The 27,545-nt window shown below is 41.3% G+C and overlaps 3 protein-coding genes across 3 annotated transcripts in view; 1 reads left to right on the top strand and 2 right to left on the bottom strand.

Annotated features, from left to right (window-relative positions):
* Positions 1–2,635, bottom strand: part of CIB2 (calcium and integrin binding family member 2) — a 152,674-nt gene extending 150,039 nt beyond the window's left edge. The window contains exon 1 of the mRNA XM_059714769.1: positions 2,117–2,635. The gene's annotated coding sequence lies outside the window, so the exon portion shown is untranslated. The remainder of the gene's footprint in view (positions 1–2,116) is intronic.
* Positions 2,636–2,821: 186 nt separating this feature from the next.
* IDH3A (isocitrate dehydrogenase (NAD(+)) 3 catalytic subunit alpha) lies at positions 2,822–25,160 on the top strand. The gene is made up of 11 exons (XM_006267596.4): positions 2,822–2,941; positions 8,130–8,192; positions 10,366–10,449; positions 11,910–12,024; positions 12,806–12,993; positions 13,476–13,609; positions 14,461–14,563; positions 14,644–14,708; positions 16,834–16,918; positions 21,641–21,793; positions 23,400–25,160. Exons 1-11 carry the CDS (start codon positions 2,915–2,917, stop codon positions 23,481–23,483), a joined length of 1,101 nt encoding a protein of 366 aa, XP_006267658.1. The 5' UTR covers positions 2,822–2,914; the 3' UTR covers positions 23,484–25,160.
* ACSBG1 (acyl-CoA synthetase bubblegum family member 1) overlaps positions 24,928–27,545 on the bottom strand; it is an 84,607-nt gene continuing 81,989 nt past the window's right edge. The window contains exon 14 of the mRNA XM_014605949.3: positions 24,928–26,086. Within this exon, the coding sequence (XP_014461435.1) occupies positions 26,010–26,086 (77 nt within the window). The 3' untranslated portion in view covers positions 24,928–26,009. The remainder of the gene's footprint in view (positions 26,087–27,545) is intronic.

Below are 27,545 nucleotides of genomic sequence, written 5' to 3'. Positions count from 1 at the left end.
CATATTGGAACCTGCTTATTGGACTCCACCCCAGTGAGGCCCCAAGACTTCGTGCTGTGACCTATGCCAACCTGTGCCCTCAGAGGCATGGGTCAACATAGGTCCCAGCATGAAGGCACAAGTCATCTGGGATTCCCCAGGTCCTAGGCTGCCTTGCACAGACCTGCATCACCCAGAGGCACGGGTTGTCAAGGGATGTCAGGAATACCTGAGCAACAGGCATATGTTGTCCATTGTCCCTAATCAGGCCCCTGCCCAATGTGCAACAATGGGCGACGTGTTTCATCCAATAAACCAGGTCCCAGGCTTTTTCCTATTTAGTTGCCATGTACTGTCACTGATTTGCCAATTAATATGGCTCCGTACACTATGTATCTGAGAACAGAATTACACTTGTCACTTGCTTTCATATTTAAAAAATCCTCTGGTTTTGAAAGGGAAATCTAACCTTGTTGTTCTCCTTAGCCAATGAATGGAAGATATTTGCTACCCTTTGATTAAACTACATCACAGTTATGATGATTTAGAACTTGTATGCAGGTCTTTATAAAATAAAAAGGGGAATGGCAGATTGTGTGATAAGCTTTTGACCTTTCATAGTAATTCTTGTCTGGTATGATAAAATATGCTATATTGTTTTGAAAGACAAAGGCTTTGACTAAATCTCATTAAACCTAATTACAGCCCAGCATTTCACATTAATATTTTTAAAGATATTTTGCCCAAGACAGTGCTTTGCCTTGGGAACAAAAGAAGAAACACAAAGATGAGAGTTAACGGTTACCTAAACAAATTGCATTTGGCATAAATCCCTCCTGTAATGACTCCCTGATTAAATGCAATGATCATTAGTAGTGAGATCGTCATGTTTCTTTTCAGGGAATTTTGCACTCCTGACCTACCCTAAAGTGACCTGCAGACTAGTTTGGAAACCACTTGAATTAACAGATAAAACTAAAATTTTATTTTACAGATGGGGTTAGAAGTACAAGATTAAAGGCCAGATCCTATTCTATCTTTTAGATGCTTAAGTGGCACTTGGCTAAGGATTTTTGTGGGTGATATCTTTTATTGGCCCAATTGCATATCTGGGAGGGACACAGGAAAGCTTCTGCGTACCACTGTACCCTTCTTCAGGTCTAATTGCTACTTAGGCATCCATATCTAAATTCAATCCTATTTCATCCTGCTGGAGCTCGTGAACTACTAATGCACAAAATAGGTGAGTCCTCACTGCTTTTCATGGGTACACTTTAAAGCTAAGATGTGTCAGGACCCAGGGCAGCCCGCCAGCAGCTCTCTCTGACTCCCACCTGGGCAGATAAGGGTCCGGGGTCTTAGAAGGCCGTTAGGCGGGTATTTGTGATGCTTGAAGTGGAATTAATTAGGCGGACGCTTATCGGTTGTAAAGCAAGATTATTTACTCACGCCGTCAAGGTGGTGAATAGCGGAGGTCAAAGATACTTGGTTAGTTATAGCTTAAAGTTCGTAGGTCATATGTCGGTCTGTATAAGAGTTTTTTGGTCGGGCAGATAAACGGAGAAAAAAATCGGGCTTGCAGGTCGTTGATCTACGTCCAATAAGGTCGAGACGGGGGAGATTGACAAGTGATCAATTTGTCAGTTATTCTTACGCATACATTTAGAGGTTTTTTAGGTGTGTGTGCAGAGGTCTCCCGTTCTTCACTGAAGTGAAGACGGGTTTTATTTGTGTAATAGCCAATTGCTTTTCGCCACGTCATAAATTTAATTAGAATCGCCAATTATCTAGTGGTCTTTGCTAGGGTGTTATCATAGGGACACTCCCGGACACTCCCCTGTCATTCCGACCAATTATAATGATTTATGTACAGCACAGAAGGCTAAGTTCTATTTTATGTTAGTGTCGCAGTTATAAATTTCTTTTTGACATGCACAGCAAAAAAACGCGGTTACTATCATTATTGTTAACCCTTAGTTAACCTAGTGTAGAAAAAAACTGTTTTGAATGGTTTTACTTGTTTGTGACATGGGCACTACTTAATTTGGTTGTGACAAGATGAAGTCACATAACAGAATTAGATAAGTCAGTAGTTTTGGGTCCTTGAGCAGCATAGAACGGGGTCATACAAACTTACAGCATTCCTTGGCCCTCAGCCAGGCCATTCCTGAGCCTGCCCTGCTGATACTCCACTCCGAAAAGTACACTGGTGCGGCCACTTTACAGCAACCTTCTTGATGCTCTCAAGATCTTGATCTCTGTTCTTCAAGGAGCAGTAGGTGATGGCCCCAGAGTGGCCTCACCAACACCTCTCTCAGTTTGAAGTCCATGCACAGGCACTGTGGATGGGCTGTACTTGGGAGCAGCACAGGCATGGCACACTGCTGCTGCTGCAGACTAGATAGGACCTTACCATAGCACTGGAAAGAGATGTAGAATCAGCTGTGATGGGACATGTCCCACCACAGCTGATCCATTTCACTGGGCAAAACAGGTCAGTCCTCGCTGTCCTGCAGCAGGCGGGTGCCCCATGTGGGACCTGCTCCCCTTGCCACGGGGTTCCCTGCCTCCCTCACTGCCCTGGACCTCCTCGCCACGACTCCTGCTAGCCTGCCGCTCTGGGTGAAGCAGGGCTTCAGCACAGGTCCCGTGGGTGGCCCACAGCTGGGCAACCCCGCGCCCCCTCTCCATGCCGGGACCTACCCCGCACCGCCCGCTCCCCGGGCCCCGCCCCACGCGGACAGCCCGCCCCTCACAGACGCGCCACAGCGGAACCGGGCGCAGGCGCAGAGGGAAGCTTCGCCCCTTGCTGTAGGGCCTCGCGGTGGGCGGGGCTCGGCGGCCGTGGGCGGAGCCAGGGTCGAGCGCCGGTCCCGTTCTCTGCTGCGGCGCGGGCGGCCGCTCCGTCAGCGCGGCGGCGGCGGCGGGAAGTGTCATGGCGGCCCGCGCGTGGACGCCGGCGGTGAGCGCTCCTAGCCCCGGCCCTGGGCCGTGGCACCGTGACCTTGGGGGACAGGGCGGCGCGGGGAAAGGTCACGGCACGCTGGGCCCTTCCTGGGGCCGCCCCACCCCGCGCCGTCCGCGCGCGTGCCCTTGGCTCCCCCGTGCCCCGCGGTCGTTGCGGGCCGGGAGCCGCGATGCGGCCCTGCGCGTCCTCCTGCTCCGCGGCCGCCCTTGACTCGCGGTGCGGGGCCTGCCAGGGGCCGACCCCCTCTTGCTGCCCGGCCGGTTGCGGCGGGCTGGGACTTCGGGCTCGCACGAGGCTTCGGCCGGGAGGGGAGGGGCGGGGTCCCCTCGAGCTGGGCCCCGCCCGGTGGGGGCTCTGCGGCCCGGCTCCTGTCAACGGAGACTGAGGCCTGCGGGGCCCCTGGAGCCGGGCACTGAAGCGCCCAAAGATGCTGCCTGTCGCTCGAGCTGTCCCCATTGTGTCTTGTGGGCACCGCATCTCAGTGCCCTCTGGAAAGCTGGCTCCTCAAGCAGCCCCTGCTCTGCCGGGCCTTACACTTCAGTAGTAGACGCAGAGGTCACCACGTGGAGCCTCTGTCCCTCAGGCTCAGCAGCTCAGTGGCCATGGGTACAGTCACTTGTCACCTTGTCTCCGTCTGCTGGGAAATTGCTCCCTGGGGCTCTTGTTTAATAGCCTTTGTGTGTTTAAAAACAGACTTTGGGCAAGGTGGCCGCTGTTGCAAAGAACTCATATCACTTCTGGAGGAGGGAGCAAGAGTGGGGAAAAACACACATATGTAGATACTTGCCTCTTTTTCTTTCTTCAGCCTTGGGACCCCGGACACTTGGTTTTCAAGACTGGTACTTATTCTGGAGGTATTTTTACAGCCACGGTCACCCATTAACAGGATCCCTCTAGACCTGCTGGGTCTGTTTGAATGCTGCCGTGTCTGTATGCAGGAGCATCCACTTGCTGTTCAGAAAGATCATGTATCAAGATTCCTGCAAAACAAACGTTTACTGACTTCTGCTTGGCCTGTTGTGCCCCAGCTCAAGTCTGGAATCGTGCCCGTTATGCAAAGGCCAATAAAGATACCAGGGGTGAAAGTACAAGGAAGGTTTATTGCTAGCAATAAAAGGTGCGAGCAGAATAATTCATGTAACAAGCACCCCGATCACTATATCTAAGCATCTTTTATACAGGAGTTTTCAAGCCTTCACAAGCGTGCTTGTTTGCTGATTGGTTGTAAGTGAGTGACACAAGAAGTTCTTTACTGAGCATGTCTCCCTACCTGTGTTTTAGCCATGTATCTCATTTACATACATATATGTTTCATTAGCATACTTTTTCCCCACCTAGGGGTGTGATTTTTAGTATTTTAATGAGCCCTTTAACCCAGTACTCTGTTTCTTCTTTTGTTTTCAAGCCCCCTTTATCTAGGACTGTCTCCTCCTTATCATTGCAGATGGGCATTCTTCACATAGCATTCTCTTCTGCCTCGTCTTCGAGTAGAGGTTTCTAGGTCACTCCTTACATTTCCCCCCTTTGGAGCATTTTTAATTATTATTATTATTATAATTGCTCCATTCAATTTGGCTTAACACAAATCTAGTATCATCAGCTTTCTTTGTTTGTAAAATCATTTGATTTACCTTAGGCCTGAAGATAGATATAAAAAAAGGTAAGCATTGGATACAGCAACAAACCATAATTCCTATAATACAGAACAAGACAACTATACTAACTAACTAACTGTCTCAACCATCTAAAATTGGGAAGCCAGGAATTTAACCAGGAAAAGTCTAAGCCAGATGATTCTTTTAACGTCTGTGCCAATTGTTGTAAGGCACCAATTTTGTCTTCAATTAGCACAGAATTATCAGTGAGGTTGAACCAACACATTCCTTTTAAAACTTCACACCCAAGATTGTGTCGTAATAAGAGATAATCAATAGCGGCTCTGTTCTCCAAGACAGCGTCCCTTAATTGTTTTTGCTCAGCATTCGGGGCTGAAAGAGCTCAGGATGTAGCGTTTAGTCCTTCTGCTAGAACACAGGCAACTGCATTAAGATTTCTGCTATTACTTACAGCGAGGCCCGGAACCACCACCATAGATACAGCTAATGCTACGTATTCAGCCTTAGATAATAGTCCAGGGGAATCATTCTCATCACAATCGGCGGTGAGAGTAGTGTATGCCCACTTATACCTCCCACCGAGAGGGGTTTGTTCAGTGTGCATTAGGTCAGATTTCCTTGGAAGAGCTGCAGTTACCCGGGCAATGGTGCATGGTCCTCCAGTAGTGTTCGCTGGGAGGTATGAATATATTATTCTCCCGCAGGCTAGAAACCATCCTCGAGGAAGGACGGTATGTGCGTATGCATAGGATATTTGACTGGTCTCATTACAGAGGATATTTTTACCTTGGTTCAATTTAAGGCAATTACCAGTACAATTAACCATTAGGAAACATTCGGAAGCATTAGCTGTTGCCTGAACCCGTAAGGAGAACATGTTTCTACTTTTATCTTTTACAATAGTCCCCCAATTATATATAAAACTTCTTTGTACTTTCACCCCTCGTATCTTTATTGGCCTTTGCATACCGGGCACGATCCCAGACTTGAGCTGGGGCACAACAGGCCTAGCATAGCCCAGACATTGATGCATTCAGTCTCTTTTCCAGTCTTCTATTGTGTTCTATGAGCTTGGAGCAAAACCGCATCTCTGAATTAATTTTAATTGTCTAGTGAATAATTTTAACGTCAGAAAGCACCGGTTTTGATCATCCACTCTGACCTGAATAACTCAGGTTATAGAATTTCACTACACCTTTCCTTCATCAAGCCCATAACTTCCAGTATGCCACTTTGCTTTTTGTATTCATTACGTCTTTGTGGTTACTGTAGAATTTGAAACCTGAGCCTTTGATACCATACATGGGAGGTAGGCCTCAAGGGCCCTATGTGCTTTTCTAACTAAAAGTTCCCCTTCTCTGTGTATTGTGCCAGCTTCTCTCTCTCCAGTGTATAAATGTGTTGAGATACTCTTTATTCACCCACTACTGTGATCTGTATACTTCATGTTCTGTTAGAGGTCAGAATGGACTCTAGCTGTACTTCTTTTCCCCATAGCATTCATTTACAGTATTATCATCAACAAGAGCAACAGCATTTCCAATCATCTTTCCTTCAGCCTACAGTCTGTCTTCCTTGCCTTGAAGCTGTATTCTTAATGCCAGCTCAGCATAGGTGTCAGAAACCTATGGCAGGAGATTAAGGTAGTCATATACATTCCCATCCAGCTGAAAGGTATTGTGTTTTTTGCAGTCCTTCCAAGTAGTACTTGCGTCAGTATCAGCTGATGCATTAGTCTGCCCTTCTACTACTTCTTACTATATATGGTGGAGTGGGTTATAATCAAATTCTATGTGTGTGCCATTGCATCGACTCTGACATTAGAAGTGTCACCACATATAAAACAGAATTGTAATTAATATTTCTCTACTTGAATTATGCCATATTCATATATAGGAAAATCTGGTCAAAGTTATTACATAGTGTATGTGCCATGATAGCAGTTTGACAGGGCAAGTAAAAATTAAGAAATCACTGAGAGTATGGCAAGATCGTTTGATACCAGTCCTCTATGGTTACAAGAGTTGGGGTATGGCTCCTGATGCTATGTAACTTATAAGATCATAGATTGAAATGACCTTAGGTTGAAGGTTGCTCCTATTGTTTCACATCTTGATGTTGGAAAACCCTAATTATAGGCCAGATTGCTTTTGATTGTGACTTTTATCCCATGTAAGTATCTTTAGTGTTGGTATGTAAATGTTTACAGCTTCATTTGTTTCCTGAAATGCACAACAGCAGTTTGCAAAAGCATTAACCTGTAATACTGCCTTAAATATTTTTAGAAGTGTCATTAGCCCCAGCAAAACCACTGCCATGTGTCTGTCTCCATTCCTGCCCATTTTACCTTTATTCTACTTTAAAAATTAGAAGCCTTTTTTTATTGATAACAGAATGCTTTCATCACAGACACAAGGATAACCTGAAAATTTGTTCTGTTCATTCCCTAGGCCAGCTCTGTTTCTGAGTTTCTGATAGGCAAACATTTTTTGTGATATCTTTTATTGAACCAGCCAGCTCTGTAAGTGGGAGACCTTTTAGACAAGCTCAGAGACCTGAGAAAAAGGCACCTGAGTTTCTGCAGACTTCATCAGTATTTGCTGATTTCTTGTAAACTGTTTTTGTTTAATATATTTTAAACAAACAGGCATGCACCATGTACGAACTTAAAAAACAAAGCATGGAAATACTGAAAAGGACTAGGGGCAAGATTTTCTTAAGTGTTCATCTTGGATTTCTTTTGTAGAAATCAGTGGAAAGTTCCCATATACTTCAATGAAAACACATTTAGGCTAATGTGGACTACACTTAAAAAAATTCTATCTAGGGAATAAAAGTGAGCCTTCAAGGTTGCTACTTATGAAATTATGTAGGTCTTTACAAGCTCCATGACTTGTTCTGCTTGCCATAAAGTCTGCTTTCTTCAGTTGCAGTGTAACTTGTATCAGCTCCCTACTTGAGGTGACATAGTTTAATTAATCATAATCTGTGTAACTAAAGTTACTGCATTGTCATGTTGGGAGTATAGTACTTAGTATAGTACACAGAGAAGTTAGCGTGCAGCCAGATCAGATGTGAATTTATAGCACACCAGCTCTACTATACATTAACTCTTCCTATGAGTGTTCATAGTGACTACTCAAGAAGCCTTTGGGCATGTAGCTTATTTGACTTCGAAAGAAAAGTACCTTGCAGTTCATGTACACTACGCATTGACTCCAATTTTGCTCTTTTGGGTAGCCAGTGTCCTAGCATGCTGTTCACTATCTTTCCTGTGTAGATGAGCCCCTAGGTATATTCTATTATCTATTATCTGGATGATCTTCATGGATTCTTTGCCCCAACACATTTTTCCTTAATATAAAACAAATATTTTCATCTCAATTTATTATTTACAAATATTTAATGGAAAAGTCAAGGTTTTCTCTCATTTTTTGAAACATTTAACTTCTACATCCAGTTTATGGTGCTTGTGACAGTGGTGGAAGTACTATCTTCTGTTACTGTCATGTTACTGTCAGTGTTTTACAGCATGTTAAATATTTCTTTTGTTTACTTTTCTGCAGGTTTCTTGGTTGCTAGGTGCTTTCAAAAACCAAAAACAGGTGACCAGAGGTTTTGGTAGTGCTGTGAGTATAATAGTACCATTTTTTAACCTCTTGAGAAGTTTCTTAAGAAAGGTGCACAATAACTGACAAGATTGCTGTATTTCCTTTCCACAAATTAAGGATAAACTGAATACAATGACCATATGTTGTAAATACTGTGGTAGATTTCTGTTGATTGTTTTTTACACCTATATCTTTTGGCAGTTACACATTCAAAAGAGATTTCTTCTGACAAGTTCATGTTTTAAGCATCTCTTGACAAAAACAATTACAGAAACTGCATGGAAAACTTGCACCTAATTTGGATATAACTGACAATCATAGCTTAGAAATCAGCCCTTTGACATGAGAAATTCATAAATCAAAAGAAGGTTGAGAAGCTTCTCATTATGTTCATTTTTTATTTTGCAAACTTTCCTTTTAGCAACTGATTTATTTTAAAAGCCGCTGCTTTTAGAATATCCAGCTTATAGAGGTCTGCCTTTTTCAAGCCCCTCTTTAGTGCTGCACTATGTAACAATTTTTTTCGCAAACTTAGGTGAAGTGATCTCATTTGAATTTCTTACCTTCTTCGTGGGTGGTAGTATAAAATGCCTACAAACAGGTTCTCAATGCCTCATATAAAGTGGGTCTTAAAAACTGTTCAGACCAATGCATTAATCATTGCAAAGCCCCCTATTTTTATGCATACTCTGAATTTCATGATGAACTCTAGCTTTTAATTGTAATGCTATAGTGTTGTGCTCTCAGTTAGAAAAGTTAGGGGGGGGCAGGGAGAGAGAGCAAGTTTTTGGCTTATGTTATTGGAAGTCACTGGGTATTGCACCTCAAATTAAATACCAAATTGACATATCACATTGAAAGCCAGCTTTTGTATTCTTCTTGACTATTCCCTACTCATTTATTGCTGTGCCAGTTTTATTAGTAGAGGGTGAAAGAAAATAGATAATTATAGCCGCTTAGCAAACAAATTAACCATGTCCTCTGGCACTTTATCTTGAAAGTATTCAAACAAATTTTGTATTTAACAGTCCTGTAAAGAACCAGTTCTACCATCCTTTTTCTACATCTTCATGTTGTTATGTATAATTTAACCCCTTGACTCTATTTTATTCAAAAGAATTTCTGATAACACAAATGCTGAGTGTAAGCAATTGTAACCTTTTATGTTTTACAATTTAGTATAATTAGGGTATTTTCAAGCAGTGGTGTTCCTAGGGCTGCCTTCAGTAAACTTAATAGTAAATACACCTAGAATTAAAATGGTGATGATTATAATTTTCAACAAGGTTTGCTTCCCTGGTTACCTGATGAGTCTAAACTGCACAGTCCACATTCTTTGCCTGAGGGATAATAACAGGAGCAAAAGGCTGAGTGAACTGATGAGGGGAAAATACCTTTGCTGCTAATAGGTCAGAGATTCTAGGAAAGAGAAGGTCTGTAAATAAATGTTTCTGCAGGTTTTTAAAGTAAATATATTTGACTTCATAAAGTTAAAAATAAACATAGTTGGGAAATAAACATCAAAAGTTTGTCCAGCAGTGGATTAGCATGTGGGGAAGTTCTGGGGACAAGAGGTGTAACTAGATAATGTTGAGTAAAGCTAGAGGGAAAAATAAATGGCAACAGTATTGTGGAGAGGAGCAGGAAGCCTGCTGTGTGTTTCAGACAAATTGCAGCAGGCAGATTGTAGGGTAGTTCTTGTGGAATACCACAGAGTATGGGCAGATATGCATTTGAAGCACTCCAAATCCCACTCCAATACAGTATGCTTCACCATGGTGTAGATATACAGCCTCTTGCGAAAGCGTGCAGTGACTAGAGAGCAGGAATCCCTGCAGGCCTCCAGTTTCCAGAGCTTCCCAGGGACAGCCGAGCACAGGGGGAATAATACAGTACCATGGGATGCTGACGACCAAGTAGTTCCCTCTTACATTCTACTGGAGAGCGCATATGTTTGAAGAAGTGCTTCTGCCATTTCTTGGAGTGCTTCAAATAGTACATCTGTCTGTGGCCTTGACAGACCCGCTGCTCACACTCCTCTAGCATGAAGCTATCATTTTTTAAAGCGACTCTTATGGTTGACTATCTTCTCTGTTGTAGCAAGTACTGTGTTTTTTTGGTAAGATGCATTGCAGTTTTCTCTAGGCTGAATATGCAGTTCATTCATTGTACTACTGATGTTTTTGTCTAGGTACGGACAGTAACTTTAATCCCAGGAGATGGCATAGGACCAGAGATTTCTGCTGCTGTGATGAAGATATTTGATGCTGCTAAAGTAAGCAACTCCTTTGCCTTGTCATGTTTCTTATAACTTTAAGAGCATTAAAACCTGCTGATGTATGCTAAATAATCACTCTTCCTTCAGCTTTCAAAACTGTGTGAAAGATGTATTTGTAACTCCTGTTCAAATTAAGATAGTGGGAGTTCCATTTGAAATGTTGCTCTTAATTCCCAGATTTCCAGGCTAGTTCTTTTTAGCAACAAAACCTTGAAGCTTCTGGTATAACACATACAAGAAATTGGGATTGCAATGTGAAATGAGGACCTACAACTCTGTCAGAAGAATATTTTGTATTTAATTTAATTTAATTGGATATTTTATTAAATAACCAGACTGTTTCATTGGAAATAATTGTAGTGGTTGAATAAATATCTAATAACCAAGAGATGTGTACTGTCCAGTTTGATTTGTGGATACAAATAAACATATTAAAATAATGTTTTTTTCTCCAATATAAGTGAAATGTATTGAGGATTACATCAAACCTATTCACCTTTGTAACATACCAAACTAACATTTCTGAACATATAATGAGAGCGTAGTCAAAATTTGGCACAAGTTGTAAGGGTGCGAGATCAGAACAAACCTTTTTGGGGGGGAGTAGGGAGAAGCTTTTGTTTTCCCACTGATAGTACAAAGAAGATAAGAGTTTTTTTACTTTCAGTTAGGCCCGTGCTACATTTTACATATATTTCACAGTTAACTGGTTAATCACGCAATAAATATAGGAGAGGGAAGAGTGAAGCTTTGAAAGACCTAATCTTCATATGGATATATTCCCACATTAAATACCTTACAGGTAGCTCAACCACTGGGGGCAAAGTAAGAAAAATGAACAGGGCTGAAACTAGAGTATTCCCTGCATGTTAGTTTTGTTAGTCTGTGAAAGCTGAGTTGCGTGCTTCTCCTGAAGCTTCATCCTCATGAAATGAGCAGGTGGTGGTAGCCTTACGTTTAAGTAGGAGATTCCCTGGGTGAATGCACATCAGATTGCACTGATAGTTGGAGCTGACTCACAGATTTCCATGTATACACAGAATGCAGGCCTGTCTGTTCCTCTGTCAGGAGTTTTTGATGATTTATTCTAAATTAATCCATTTTTAACATGTCTTGTATTTCCTGGAAATATCACACGATGTAGACCTCCTTGATAGAAACAAACTTGAGCTGAAAGTAAATAATATGTACAAGGAGTGCAAATAATATAGATAAGTATTCCAGTGAACATCTTGTAGTGTCTTCAGAATTTAAGGTTATATTGGGACATTACTTAAAACTGTTTCACATGTGTATACTGTACTTTTTTTTTCTTTTTATACATTTTTCACTTTTTGGGGCTGATATTTCCCATGCATAGTGTGCTTTGGAAGCAATCCCTTCTGCACTTCTGTGGAGCGAAAATTGGAAACAAAATTCTTAGTACAGAAGTTTAATGTAGAACAAATATGTTTTAGGCTCCTATTCAATGGGAAGAGAGAAATGTTACAGCAATCCAAGGACCAGGAGGAAAGTGGATGATTCCTCCAGATGCCAGAGAATCCATGGATAAAAACAAGATGGGTCTGAAAGGTACTTTGTTGGTTAATAGTAAGATATTAATGTTGTTGCTTGTACTGTGCATGGGATGTAAAAATCCAATTACTCCATTTGTGGTATGATGGAATGGTGAACTCTAGGACACAGAAGAAGCTACAGTAGTCTCTTGAGACTTTTGAAGTAGTTCATGTAAATTTTTAGTGTGACTTCTCATTTGAGTATTTGAATATCACTAACCAGAGTTGGACACCCTGTAAACTTCCCTATGTAGGTTTATGGCTATACTAAATGATAAAACTAAATTTGTATTGCAAGGAATGAATATAGCAGGACAGGTTATAATTTTGGATGCTGAAATTAAGATAAATTCCATGTGCTGTCAGTCTTTAACATGGTACTTTTCATGGGTTCACTTAGGAGTGTTATTAATAGAACAATACCCTGACATTCAATACATTTTTGGACCCCCCTCATGTAAAATCACAGATAATTTCCCATGCTATTTGTATAATACTAATTCTAAATGAGTAGCACCTTAAGCTTGTTAGGATAGCTTATAGAGTGCTTCTGGTTTTAGGTGCTACTCAGTATGAGAGAGGTTCACAATTTTGGCTTTTAAACAACAGAGTAACCTCACTGGGTAATATCCTTAATGGTTCAGAGATTTCTGTTAGCTTTTCAGCCCAGTTGAGCACAGGAGCTTAATAAGGGAATTTGGATCTCCTATATGACAATGCCAAAAATAACTTTGGCTGTTTGGATATATTTGTGGATTAATTCTTTCTATTTTGCTCATTCCTATTGTGTGTCACAGGACCTTTAAAAACTCCAATAGCTGCTGGACACCCTTCAATGAATTTGTTGCTACGTAAAACCTTTGACCTATATGCAAATGTTCGTCCTTGTGTCTCAATTGAAGGGTACAAAACCCCTTACGCAGATGTAAATATAGTCACAATTCGAGAGAACACAGAAGGCGAATACAGCGGAATTGAACATGTGGTATGTTGTTGGGAAGTAGCTCTGTTTTTAGAAGGGTTTCTATGTTTATTCTTCTGTGAATCATAACCTGGTCTGTTAGAATTGGGTACTATTTTTAAAAATGACATGTGATACATAATTTCATTTAACATGAACTGCCTGGTGTATAGCATTCTGCAGATATTAGCCTCTTGGAATTTTGTGATAGTGTCATAGTTGGTAAGGTCGGAAGGGACCTGAGCAGATCATCTAGGGACTCCCTGTCATGGCAGGAAAGAGTACTAGGGTCAAACGACTCCAGCAAGGTGTTCATCTAGCCTCCTTTTAAAGACCCCCAGGGTAGGAACCAGCACCACTTCTCTTGGAAGTTGGTTCCAGATCCTAGCCACCCTGACAGTGAAGTAGTGCTTCCTGATATTAAGGATTCCAAATCTGCACTCTTATCAACTTTTTTATAAATCACTTAAGTTTTGCTTGTGATTTGACTGTTATCTATTTTTCAGATTGTTGAAGGTGTTGTACAGAGTATCAAACTCATCACAGAAGAAGCAAGCAAACGTATTGCTGAATTTGCTTTTGAATATGCCAGAAACAATCAGAGAAGCCATGTTACTGCTGTGCATAAAGCAAACATTATGTATGTTGGCCTAACGAAATAACAAAACTAAACATAACGTTTAGAATATCAGAATAAAAATACTAAAACAAGAAGCTTGCACTTAGGAACTTTCATGCAGATTTTAGTATCTACAGTAAGATTCCAAACTTAGCCCAACACCAATGTAATTACATGAAATTTCTTTATCTGTCTTCTGCCTAGCCAAAAAGTTTTCACTAAACAAGTATTTATCTTTTATTTTCTTAAATGGATTGTGCAAAACAGAGATTAATTTTAATGTGTTCAAAGTAAAAAAAATTGCATAATATAACTTTATCCAAAAAGTGACCTTATTTAAATCCAAGCAGTTAGATGAGGGAATATTCTCCAAAGGAAGGTGTTTGAAACCCTGATATTTGAGACGTTTAAAACGGAAAGCCTGTAAAACTCAGTCCAGGGAATAATTCTGTACTACTTGGTGGTTTTTTCCATTTCCAGTTTCTGGTTTACTTTGTCATCCTTCTGTATTTGTTCTTGACCAGGTGGTATTAAATTTTGAGTTGCCATTTGAAGGTCACACTTGAGAATTTTGGCAATCTTTTTCTTATTGTGTTATTTTCTGAGAAGTAAAGTAAATTTACTGATTTTTTTTTTTTCCTAAACTGTCAGATCAGGATGAAGAGACACTGTTCTTTATTTTTTGTGTAAAATAATAATGTAGCAAGATTAGAAATGTTAACAGTAATTTTTAGACCAGCCATTAAGTTGTGCATTTAGGACCAGATTCCTATTTCAACAGGTGCCCATATAGTTATCTTTATGTAACTGTTTTTAAAAAATGGACTAGGCCATCCATACTTTTTAACGGTCTTCTACTTGTCTAATTGCAGGAGAATGTCTGATGGACTTTTTCTGAGAAAATGCAGGGAGGCTGCAGAAAACTGTAAAGATATTAAATTTAATGAAATGTACCTTGATACTGTGTGTCTTAATGTGAGTATTTATCCATTGTAATCTGATATTTATTTTTTAGTTACAGTACATGATCTTAACAAAATCATATTTCCTCCTAGATGGTACAGGATCCATCACACTTTGATGTGCTTGTTATGCCAAATCTATATGGTGACATCCTTAGGTAAGTGAGCTGGATTTTATCATATTACAATACCATTACTTCTCAGATTACTTTTCTGACTAACTGTTAGGCAGATGAATGTCTGTCTTCACCACCTGGAGGGTTAAAATATATCAAGAATCTGAAAGTAGCATGATAGAAAAAAACCTCAATTTAGGAAGAAACTAATTAGGGTGTAAGGAAGCAGTAAGATGAGGCTGTTTTATGGCACCCAAAGGGATTGTGTATGTCCATACAGTCTGAATTTTGTAAATAATACGTATAAACAGAGTGGTGTGCAAAACAAACAGCTGTACAAAGACTTGCTGAGATACCTTTGGATGTCTTTTTTCCTTGGGTACAGCTTCATGTTTGAAAAACAAGGGCACTTCGGGCACTCCTCCATCAACAGATTAATTTGACATGCAAAGTCAATGGTGAGACCAGTTTGCTATAAGTACTTCAACAAAGAATAATTTCAGTCAAAATCAGTGTCCGTGATCTGGAATCCTTAATGTGTGTTTATGTATATAATTTGTCTTGCTTCTCTTTTATTATCCAAAAATTACAATCATTGTGGGAGTCACTGTGACAGTAATTTTTTTTCCTACTTTTCTGTATGTGAAATTGGTACAAATGAATAATTTTATGAGTCACCCCAAAACCATGAAGTAGGGAAAACTCTCACCAGTCACAGACTTCACAGTTTCTCAGTGTGTGTGCTTCCATTGCAAAAACTTTGGAAAATAGATGGGCTTATTACAAAATACACTACTGTCATATACAAAATGCAGCATGAAGAGTTAAAACTCTGTTGCAATCATTAAACATGTTAAATAGAGTGAATGTGTCTTTTTATATATAAGGAATATTTTGGAAGTAACAAAATAGAACTCAAACTAATTTTATTTCCTTTAATAACTATCTGTATTCCATATAGTTATTATTGAAAATGGTGCCTGATAGCTGTTCTGCCTTTTAGCTGACATCCTATTAGTACTTACCTTCTTACAATTCCTTATGAAACTCTGAATTTTTACTTGGGTTGGAGGAAGTTTATCTTCATAAAGATAAGTAATCCTGTCACCCTAAACACAGTTTTTTTGCCCCTATGAATTTTTTAAGTCCCTTAGCTAGTGTCCAAGATGTTCTACATTCTGAAAAGGTACAGGGAGAATTCCCTCACCCTAAGTGCTATTTTTTCTGTTTAAAATCTTTATTTTAAACTTAAAAAATACTGTATAGGCTATTCCCATCTTACCTCCTACCTTGCAGTTATTGGTTGGCTAGTTTGTTATAGGCATTAGAGTATAAGTGGGTTTTGAACGCCAACATTTTAAGGGGCTCATCTAATGATATGTTATATTGGAAGTGGGAAACATGATAACAATTAGTGAATTTGTCCTCATTTATATTGATCTTGGAGGAAACCTTGCTGAGGGTCAGACTTTTGTGTAGCTTTCATTTTAATTTTCATTTGAACTTATAGGCATTTTAAGAATGAAAGAAATAAAAACAGTTTTGCATCACTTTAAGAAGTGTTCCTGTCAAGTTTTGTTACAAAAAAGTGAAAAAGTTCAAGAATTGAGCTTTATTTTGAGAGTAAAGTTCTGGTCTCTTTATGGGTATCTCATATTTATCATAGATTTCTGAGATTTCCAGAGAGAAAATGGTGGATTACAATTTTAAAGACTTCCAAATAATTGCATAACAGATCTCAAAACCAGAGAACTATAAGAGTATCAAGGGCTTAGGATACCATATTTATTGTCCTTACCTGTTCAAAATTTCTTCTATTTTATGAAAGCATGTAGCATTTTGTACCTCACATTCAACACTGCTGTTGTCATCCTTTTATTTGCTCTGTCATTTTTGGTAAGCTCTATCCTGAAATTTGAAGTTTCCCTGTCATTTTCCTCATTAAATTGTCGTTGCTGCTCTAGTAGCTCTACTCATCTTCAAGTGTGCAGCCATAGTGTAAATAATGTATGCCCTTTTCCCCACAGTGTTAACAGTTTGCTGTGTGGCAGGTGATTTAAACCTTCTTTGTTATCACTAACATAAAACAAGTGATTATAGTATTCTCTGTATGCTTTGTCGACAACAGGTTGTACCTTTAGTTTATACAAAATAATTTTTCTTCCAGTGACTTATGTGCCGGATTGATTGGGGGTCTTGGAGTAACACCAAGTGGGAACATTGGTGCAAACGGAGTTGCAATCTTTGAGTCGGTAAGATCTTTCCTGTGGGATAAAATTTTGTAACTAACTTTGCTCTGTCTCAGAAACTTAAATCTATGTTACGTTATATCTGGTAGCTGTTATTCAAACATGTTCCTAACAAAGCTTTATTGCAATATTCTGTGGTATGCTTAAAATTATGACATGTAAACTAATCTAAGTAAATAATCCTTAATGGACTGGCCGACGCCAACATCTTAAGGGATAGCCAGCACGGGTTTGTTGCGGGTAGGTCTTGCTTGACCAATCTCATTTCCTTCTACGACCAGGTGACCTATCACCTGGACAAGGGAGATGAGATTGATGTCATATATCTTGACTTCAAAAAAGCCTTCGATCTGGTGTCTCATGATCGTCTCTTGGAGAAACTGGCCAGTTGTCGCCTTGGGTCCCCCAAGATCCACTGGCTGGAAAATTGGCTCCGGGGTCGGACCCAGAGGGTAGTAATTGATGGAAGTCACTCATCGTGGTGTCCTGTGACCAGTGGGGTCCCCCAGGGCTCTGTCCTTGGACCCATACTGTTCAACATCTTCATTAATGATGTGGACACTGGAGTCAGAAGCGGACTGGCCAAGTTCGCCGATGACACCAAACTTTGGGGCAAAGCATCCACACCAGAAGACAGGCGGATGATCCAGGCTGACCTGGACAGGCTCAGCAAGTGGGCGGATGAGAATCTGATGGTGTTCAACGCCGATAAATGCAAGGTTCTCCACCTTGGGGAAAAAAAACCCGCAGCATCCTTATAGGCTCGGCAGTGCTATGTTGGTTAGCACTATAGAAGAAAGAGACTTGAGGGTCATCATTGACCACAAGATGAACATGAGCCTGCAATGCGATGCTGCGGCTAGTAAAGCGACCAAAACGCTGGCTTGCATCCATAGATGCTTCTCAAGCAAATCCCAGGACGTCATTCTCCACCTGTACTGGGCCTTAGTGAGGCCGCAGCTGGAGTACTGCGTCCAGTTTTGGGCTCCACAATTCAAAAAGGATGTGGAGAAGCTTGAGAGAGTCCAGAGAAGAGCCACGCGCATGATCAGAGGTCAGGGAAGCAGACCCTACGATGACAGGCTGAGAGCCCTGGGGCTCTTTAGCCTGGAAAAGCGCAGGCTCAGGGGTGATCTGATGGCCACCTACAAGTTTATCAGGGGTGACCACCAGTATCTAGGGGAATGTTTGTTCACCAGAGCGCCCCAAGGGATGACGAGGTCGAATGGTCACAAACTACTACAAGATCGTTTCAGGCTGGACATAAGGAAGAATTTCTTTACTGTCCGAGCCCCCAAGGTCTGGAACAGCCTGCCACCGGAGGTTGTTCAAGCACCTTCGTTGAACACCTTCAAGATGAAACTGGATGCTTATCTTGCTGGGATCCTATGACTCCAGCTGACTTCCTGCCCTTTGGGCGGGGGGCTGGACTCGATGATCTTCCGAGGTCCCTTCCAGCCCTAATGTCTATGAAATCTATGAATCAAAGAAATTGTATTCATCGTAATGTAAGGATTTCAAATGTGTGTATTTTTACTGGCATCTTAAATTTTCATTTTGGAACCGATCTTAATTCTTGTTGGGCATAATTCTTGTTGAGCCTGCAGTGGGTCTCCGGGTGGGGTCTTCCCGGCCCAGCAGGGCTGCACGAGGCACCTGGGGGCAAGGGGAACCAGGGAAGTGTGTGGGGAGGGGGGTGACAGATGGAGGCTCTTTATGATATAGGTGTCCTCTGAAACTTGAGAAGAAAGGGGGGGGGGGGGGGGGTTGCACTTTATGTCAGTGAGCAATATACATCAACCCTCATCAAGACAGAATCCGAGGTTGAGGAAGTAGAAGGATTGTGGGTTAGGCTACATGGGGGGCAAGGAGAAAGGGATTTGGTGGTAGGGGTCTGCTACAGACCCCCACACCAAGGGGAAGAAATAGATGCGGGGCTCCTGAGGCAACTCTCGGAGACCATAAAAGCTAAAGAGGCGGTAGTCATGGGGGACCTAAACTACCCAGACATCTGCTGGGAGACGCAGACAGCAAGGTCCCATCGCTCACGCAGGTTTCTAACCTGTGTACAGGACCTCCACCTGACACAGGAGGTGCATGGTCCCACTAGGGGGAATGCCATACTGGATCTGGTATTGGCAACGGGAGATGACATGATAGGGGACCTCCAGATCGGTAGCCATCTGGGAGACAGTGATCACCTTATAACAGAATTCAAAATAAGACGGCGAGTGGGTAAGGTAACTAGTAGGGTGAAAGTGCTAGACTTTAGGAAAGCTGATCTCAATGCACTCAGGCGATTAGTCAAGGAAGCACTGCAGAATAGGAGTTTTGATGGGATGGGAGCCCAAGAAGGGTGGCTGTGCCTAAAGGAAACGATCCTTCGGGCACAAAGCAAGACGATCCCCGAGCGAGGCAAAAGAGGGAAAGGGGCCAGGAGGCTTCCATGGCTGACCAGATAAATCCAGGGCAGCCTAAGGGCCAAAAGGGGAGCACATAAAAAGTGGAAACAGGGTGAGATCACTAAAGATGAATATACCTCCTCTGCTCGTGCTTGTAGGGAGGCAGTTAGGCGGGCCAAAGCTACCATGGAGCTGAGGATGGCAACCCAAGTAAAAGACAACAAGAAATTGTTTTTTAGATATATTGGGAGTAAAAGGAAGGCCCAGGGAGGAATAGGACCACTGCTAAATGGGCAGAAACAATTGGTGACAGATAGGGGGGACAAGGCTGAACTCCTCAATGAGTTCTTTGCCTCAGTGTTCCTAAGAGAGGGACACGACAAGTCTCTCACTGGGGTTGTAGAGAGGCAGCAGCAAGGCGCCAGACTTCCATACATAGATCCTGAGGTGGTGCAGAGTCATTTGGAAGAACTGGATGCCTTTAAATCGGCAGGCCCGGATGGGCTCCATCTGAGGGTGCTGAAGGCACTGGCCGACATCATTGCAGAGCCACTGGTGGGAATATTCGAATGCTCGTGGCGCACGGGCCAAGTCCCAGAAGACTGGAAAAGGACTAACATGGTCCCCATTTTCAAAAAGGGGAGGAAGGAGGACCTGGGCAACTATAGGCCAGTCAGTCTCACCTCCATCCTTGGTAAAGTCTTTGAAAAAATCATCAAGGCTCACATTTGTGAGAGCCCGGCAGGGCAAATTATGCTGAGGGGAAACCAGCACGGGTTTGTGGCGGGCAGATCGTGCCTGACCAACCTAGTTTCTTTCTATGACCAGGTTACGAAACGCCTGGACACAGGAGGAGGGGTAGATGTTGTATACTTAGACTTCAGGAAGGCCTTCGATACGGTATCCCACCCCATACTGGTGAACAAGCTAAGAGGCTGTGATGTGGATGACTGCACAGTCTGGTGGGTGGCGAATTGGCTAGAGGGTCGCACCCAAAGAGTCGTGGTAGATGGGTCGGTCTCAACCTGGAAGGGTGTGGGCAGTGGGGTACCGCAGGGTTCAGTCCTTGGACCGATACTCTTTAATGTCTTCATCAGCGACTTGGACGAGGGAGTGAAGTGTACTCTGTCCAAGTTTGCAGATGACACAAAGCTATGGGGAGAAGTGGACACGCCGGAGGGCAGGGAACAGCTGCAGGCAGACCTGGATAGGTTGCACAAGTGGGCAGAAAACAACAGGATGCAGTTCAACAAGGAGAAATGCAAAGTGCTGTACCTAGGGAGGAAAAATGTCCAGCATACCTACTGCCTAGGAAATGACTTGCTTGGCAGCATGGAAGCGGAAAGGGATCTCAGAGTCCTAGTGGACTCCAAGATGAACATGAGTCGTCAGTGTGACGAAGTCATCAGCAAAGCTAACTGCACTTTATCGTGCATCAGCAGATGCATGACAAACAGAACCAAGGAGGTAATACTTCTCCTCTATCGGGCGCTGGTCAGACCGCAGTTGGAGTACTGTGTGCAATTCTGGGCGCCACACTTCAAGAAGGATGCGGATAACCTGGAGAGGGTACAGAGAAGGGCAACTCGTATGGTCAAGGGCTTGCAGACCAAGCCCTACGAGGAGAGACTAGAGAAACTGGACCTTTTCAGCCTCCGCAAGAGAAGGTTGAGAGGCGACCTTGTGGCTGCCTATAAGTTCATCACGGGGGCACAGAAGGGAATTGGTGAGGATTTATTCACCAAGGCGCCCCCGGGGGTTACAAGAAACAATGGCCACAAGCTAGCAGAGAGCAGATTTAGACTGGACATTAGGAAGAACTTCTTCACAGTTCGAGTGGCCAAGGTCTGGAACGGGCTCCCAAGGGAGGTGGTGCTCTCCCCTACCCTGGGAGTCTTCAAGAGGAGGTTAGACGAGTATCTAGCTGGGGTCATCTAGACCCAGCACTCTTTCCTGCTTATGCAGGGGGTCGGACTCGATGATCTATCGAGGTCCCTTCTGACCCTAACATCTATGAATCTATGAATAAGACTTTGAAAGTGGAGTTAGGCATCCCATAACCACTGACTTATATTTGGAGTTTGGCACCAGATTAGCTCCCTTTTCTTTATGCCTTTGAAAACTTCCCTGTGCCCTTAAAATACTGTGACTTAGTTGACTGATTTATTGAAATACTTTATTGAAAAGAACTAAATTCAAATGACTTCTAAACTATTCAAAATCAGATTAATTTTTCAATTGTTAAAATACTTCAGATGACAAAACAAATAATAAATGTTGCTGATGTTTGTTATGATGAAGATAATTTCACTTTGATTTTTAGGTTCATGGAACTGCACCAGATATTGCAGGAAAAGACTTGGCAAATCCAACTGCCCTTCTTCTGAGTGCAGTAATGATGCTGCGTCATATGGGACTGCAGGAATATGCCGCTAAAATTGAGGCTGCATGTTTTGATACGATTAAAGATGGAAAGGTATTGCAAGGATTTGCAGAAAAATGTAATGACTTAAAATTACTCTTCCTATATCCTCAATAATTAATACAGACTACCAAAGCCAAATAGCAAAGTCTGGGAAGCACTTTAGAGCATTTAGGGCTGCATACAGACATAGGGGGAGGTTAGATTGCATTCAAAATGGCCACGTGATCTAACTTAGTTTGGCCAAGTACAGACCTTACACTGGGATCCCTAGTTAGGTCCATCTAAGTGCAAACTATACAGACCTCACCTAAGCTAACCCTACCTCTGAGGTAGTCTAACTTAGATTGGGTTGGCCATTTCTAGACTCATCTAACTGTCCCAAACTTCTGCACAGCGCAGGTTCAAAGCTAGAAACACCAACTGCTGGCACCAGCCCCAGGGCTTTGCTTTTCCTACCCCCTCCTTGGCACAGGGATATTTTTAGTGCACACAACCCCTGCCCAGACCAGCTAGCCCCCTGCTCCACACCCCCCAGCCCACCAAATCCTGCCAGCCGCTATTGATGCCAGTTTTATCAGTGTTTGCCAATGCCAGCAGCTGAGGAAGTAAGTTGGGTTGGGGGGTAGGTTTGCTGGGGGGGGGTGTTGTTTGTGGGTGGGTCAGGGGGGCTAAAAATTGCCCATGGTCCCAGAGGGTGGGGGAGAGAGCCCCCCAAACCCTCTTCTGCAGACCCTGTGAACTCCCCTGCCCCCTGATCCCACAAAACCCTGAAGACCCCAACTGCCCCCCCAAATGCTCCACTTTGGGGAAACTATTGTTTCCCTGTTCCTCCCAACTCCTGACAGGCTGAAGGAGCTGGGGGACACCTAAAGCAGTGAAGATGCTATAACCAGAAGCCAAAGCATGTCTCTGGAGGACCCAGCCTTCAGTTACTCTGGTGCACGCTCATGGAGCATGCTTCATCCCACGTTATTGGGTTTGGTTTTTTTTGGATACCAGTTCTGGTATCAAATTTTGGTGCCACGGTGCAAATTTGCGGGGGATGAATGGTTGCACTTGCAGCACATGCAGTTTGTGCCACCTTAGACAGTTTTGAGGCACTGCAAGAGAACAGTTGTATTCCTTACACAAATTACTGTCCAGAATGCCTTTGCCCATCCAATATGCTGTTTCCATGCTGTGCCATCACAAGTGAGACAGGGCTGAACATTTAAGCAGATATGAGCAACACTTGTTGAACAGCTTTTTCTATTATTTAACTTTTAAAATCTTTCCTTTTCAAACTAAACCATCTTGTTCCGCAACAAAAATCAAATGTGCCCAGTTTCAACATCCATCTTCATGCTGTTGCTGTGTAGTTATTTTAAAAAAAAATCCTTACTGAATTAAACTTTGTTAGCATTATTCACCTTCATACTCAGCTTGAACATGTGATATTTTGTCGGCAAAGATTGCAACAGCAAGATATAACTTTTTATTGGGGCTTTTAAAAGTTGGAGCTGTTTTAGTAGCCTGTTAGGAGATCAGAGGGCTTGAAACAGTTTTGGCCATGTACACCTAAGCAAGAATCTGGAATACACTACACAGAATCCAGGCTTTGTTCAAAGGCTGTAATAGGTTAATTTTTTTTTCCTAATAACTGTTTTTCTCTCCTTAGATACTGACCAAAGATTTGGGAGGTAATGCTAAATGTTCAGAATTCACAGAGGAGATTTGCCGCCGAGTACGAGACATGGGCTAAAATTGTAATCACTCCTGATGGACACATCACAAAAATTTAATATTTAAATCTGCTGTTCACATGCATTTGGTTTGCCTCTCTCCTGAAAGCAGACTTTTTAGATGGAGGGGCCTCTTCATTAATAAATTTACCCCAAATGGTTACAAATTATTCTTATGCCTGCTTTCAGTGGATTTTTTTCAAACTGCTTTGTTTTATTTATTACTTGTTTCTAACTGGTGAATTTTTTTTGTATAAATGGATTTCTTTAGTGTGTCATTTGTAACTGTTACCATTTTATGTTTCAACTAAATTGTTTTTACTTTCCAGAAAAGCTTGTTGTAAATATCAAGATAACTGAATTACTGGATTATAAAAGCACCTTTAAAAATATAAAACCTATTTTATTTTTTCCTATTAAACAGAATGGCTTTTCAGCCTTAAAATAGCACAAGATGACTCTATTTGCAAAAAACAGGTAGGAAATAAACCACTAAGAATGTTCCATTATAAATCTTGAGGAGGAAACATTTTTAGGTGCTACATTGCAGTCCAAAAATACAAGTTGTTCTCCAAATGCATGAATAAATATTAAAGCTTTAGAAATGTTTAACTTAAAATATAATATTTTTGTGAAAAAAAATCAAGGCATAACCTAGATGGGGATGAAGAATAATGATGTTAGTAAGACAAAAGTATCTTTCATACATGTATGTATCCAAACATTCTTGTAAGTTTGTCTTTATTAGTTTACAACAGCATATTCCTAATGAAATGTAGGTGATACAAAATCACAAAATCTTTTACTTTTGCTATGTACTGTGAGGGGGAAAGTATTACGTTTCTGCAGATTTATACAAAATATTTAAACTCCATGACTGCAGCAGAAACATTTTGTATTGTACTTTGTTTTTATGTATTGTCTGTTTAGTGTATTCACATGTACTAGCTTAATCATCTTTGTTTCAAAATTCTGAATGTAACAGACTACATAATATGCGATTGCTACAGAGCCTGACACTAGCAGATGACCCCTAGTTTTGGGTATGTTGTTTAGATTCCAGAAATCAATATATTCTCATGCCCTATCCAGGGGTATCCGAGGTTTCCATGAATTTGCATACTAGACCTACCAGGAAGCACAAAGTTAAGTCTCCTTCTAACTTCAACCATGTTCCTAACACAAATATATATGATATTTGAAGGTCTTTGAATAGCTCTATCAGTACAATATTCAAGGAAACATACATTTTACAGATGAAAACCCTAGAATTTTATCCAAAGCCTGTTAGCAGTGATAGAACTGTCCGTAATCAGTCTTAATCTGTTTATAGGTCCCATCCTATTGTCTGCTCTTATTTTTACACAGTCTCAAACTTTGGAAACCAAAATCAACCCATGCAAAGTCATTTAGTATCACTTGCAAAATAAGCATCCCAGCTGCTCATAATTTTGTCATTCTGTAACAGTGACGGGGATTTTTTTTTTTTTTGGGTGCAGTTTCTGGTGACACAGTCACGTCCTTCTCCTGGATGTAGAGACATGGTGGAAGTCTGGAACAGAGCGTTAGCTTGATTTTTGAATGTGCATATTTTGTTTGCTGCTGTCTCTTTGTTTCATTTGACAATATGAGCTAAGCAACTTCTGCATTATTACAACGCACAAAATAGAAAAAATAAAGACTTCCCAAGGTCAGAACTTTTGTTGGGTTTTTATAAGCCTGGGCTGTTGATTTGTGTAATGGTTTGAATAGATGACTGATACTTGTACCACGACTTGCACATACAGGATGCAGTCTGTGAATGTTGAACACGTTGCTTCAAAATACTTACTTGTAATGTATAAGGGGCAAACATGTGCTTGCTTCATTTGTTCCCATCTTCAACTAACAACCAGATATCAAAATCAGACTCTTCAGCCACCTTTTTGCTTACAAACTGCAACCATCACATAACATAATGCTACACTTATGTGGAAATTAGAGAAAGTCTTGCACCTCAGGTTTGTAACATAAGACTTGTCACAAGCATTGCATGATTTGTAGCATTTCTTTTGGTACAAACATGCCCTTCCTTAAAAACAGGACAAAACCACTGAACTGTTAATTCTTTAGGGTTTAATGTATATTGAACTAAAGTCATGTAGCAGTTTCACAAAAGAGTACCATGTGACCAGCCATGTTTACTAAACGACTTTTGAACTATAATCAATTAACCTGTTGCAGAATCTTAAAAAATACTAATTTACTCTTCCTTATGCTTCTATCCAGCTGACATAAATGAACCGTATCCAGATAATAAGCAGTTATTTTCATATTCTGTAACAAATTAGCATGTAATTAAGTTTACTCATTTAAGACCAAATTAAAATGGTATGAAGAATAGTGGATTGTGACTAACTATGAAGAAAGAAGGAATTACCAGTAACAAGCAGAATTCTAAAAAATCTATAAGCTTGCTGTCTTGGAAAGGCAGTTATACAAGGTGCAAAACTAAATGTCATGTAGGTCTTTTCGAAAAGTGAAGTTTCCTTAAAGGTAAGATGATGTTATCCTTTGTAAAATGCACTTATTTCTTCTTTGTACTTTTCAAGCACAGCATCTCGTTTTAATTTCATTGTAGGACCTTTAAAAAGAAAATTTGGTTACATGAGAACTAAATTATAGCAGTCTGTCTATCTGAAGGGTCCATAAGCTGTAGTATGGAGAGAACACACAGTCTACTAGGAGGGCATCCAGTTTTACAACAGCGTTCCCATAAAAGCTGTAGAGGGGCTAGAGGAAACATAGAAGAGTTCAATTTGACACATTCCATCAAAGTCACATTCCACAGGCAACTGGAATTAAGTAGCTCCCTCGCAGATTAATAATATTCTTTTAAAGATTAGAGCTCTCTTCCCGAATGTCACTTTTAGAAACCCCTTGTCTGGTCCAGTTTACTCAAAAGGGCCTCTTAAAATCATTTCAGGTTGGCTGGAGTTTTGTTTACCTTCAGTCTCATCTATCTGATTTTTCAGTAAGTATTTTCCTACAGATTTGCTTGATTAAGTTTAAAGTTTGCTAAAGACAAAGTCATTGAAAGGTATAAGGAATGTTTCATAGCACCTCTATAGTCAGGGTAAGAATGGGAGTTAAAAAGTATTGCTTCCTTTCTTCATGAGACTTGGATACTTATTCTTCCACCCATTCCCCTAATTCAGTTTCTTAACCATAATGGGACAGAGATTTCTCTCTCATAAAAGTTCTGGTTTAAGATTAGGTCAACAATTTAAAATCTACCTGTACCATATTTTGCATAAATGCAAAGGTTGCAAGGCATTTTGCAGACCGTAAAATCCGGACAGGAAAGGCCTCAATCATCTAAAGCAAAACCGATGATTGATAATCTATGACCAAACCAAAAGTTAAATTGGAAATTAAAAACTATTAACCTAATGTACTTTGACTGTTAACCTAAAGGTTTCTGTTGCTAGAAATACAAACACACTTAAATGTCCTATGCACACTAAATATTTTTAATTCTAGGGGAGTTTTTTTTGTAAAAAGCTATGCTAAGAGTGGCTTTGCTTTGTTCTCTGGTAGAGCCTGGGCCTACAGTTTTGAGCTTGCTGCTGTGTCTAAACCAATGGATTTGCACATGGTGTTAGGTCCAGAAGTCTAGCATTTAGTTCCTGTAGACTACCTCTCTAGATGCGTTGTTACAGAAAGGAAAACAAGAGCTTTGAAGGAGAGCTTTAATTTTTTACTTGCGATAGAATGAGATGGATTAGATTAGGAAGAGGTAGCCATAGAGATGGAAGTATTTCCCTACCAGCATTTTTGTAATGTGGCAGCCTCTACTAGCAAGACCTCATAATCTGTTGGTCCACAGGGCTCAGGGCCCTTTCATAAATCTACCCCTAAAAACCTGGAAAAAAGGTATCTATTTGAGAAATGCTTCCTCCATTTCACTTTAGGAAGCCCATTGTCATAGCCCTTTTTGACCAGAGGGAGCAGACAGTTTACTTGTGGTCGACCTGTAACAGTAAAACAGAATTTCAAGGATACCATGTCATTATTTCAGATCTAATTTCTTCTTCGCAGAA

This window comes from Alligator mississippiensis, chromosome 11 (genome assembly GCF_030867095.1).
Source record: "Alligator mississippiensis isolate rAllMis1 chromosome 11, rAllMis1, whole genome shotgun sequence".
Taxonomy (NCBI): Eukaryota; Metazoa; Chordata; order Crocodylia; family Alligatoridae; genus Alligator; species Alligator mississippiensis.
This window is presented reverse-complemented; position numbering and strand designations above follow the sequence as displayed.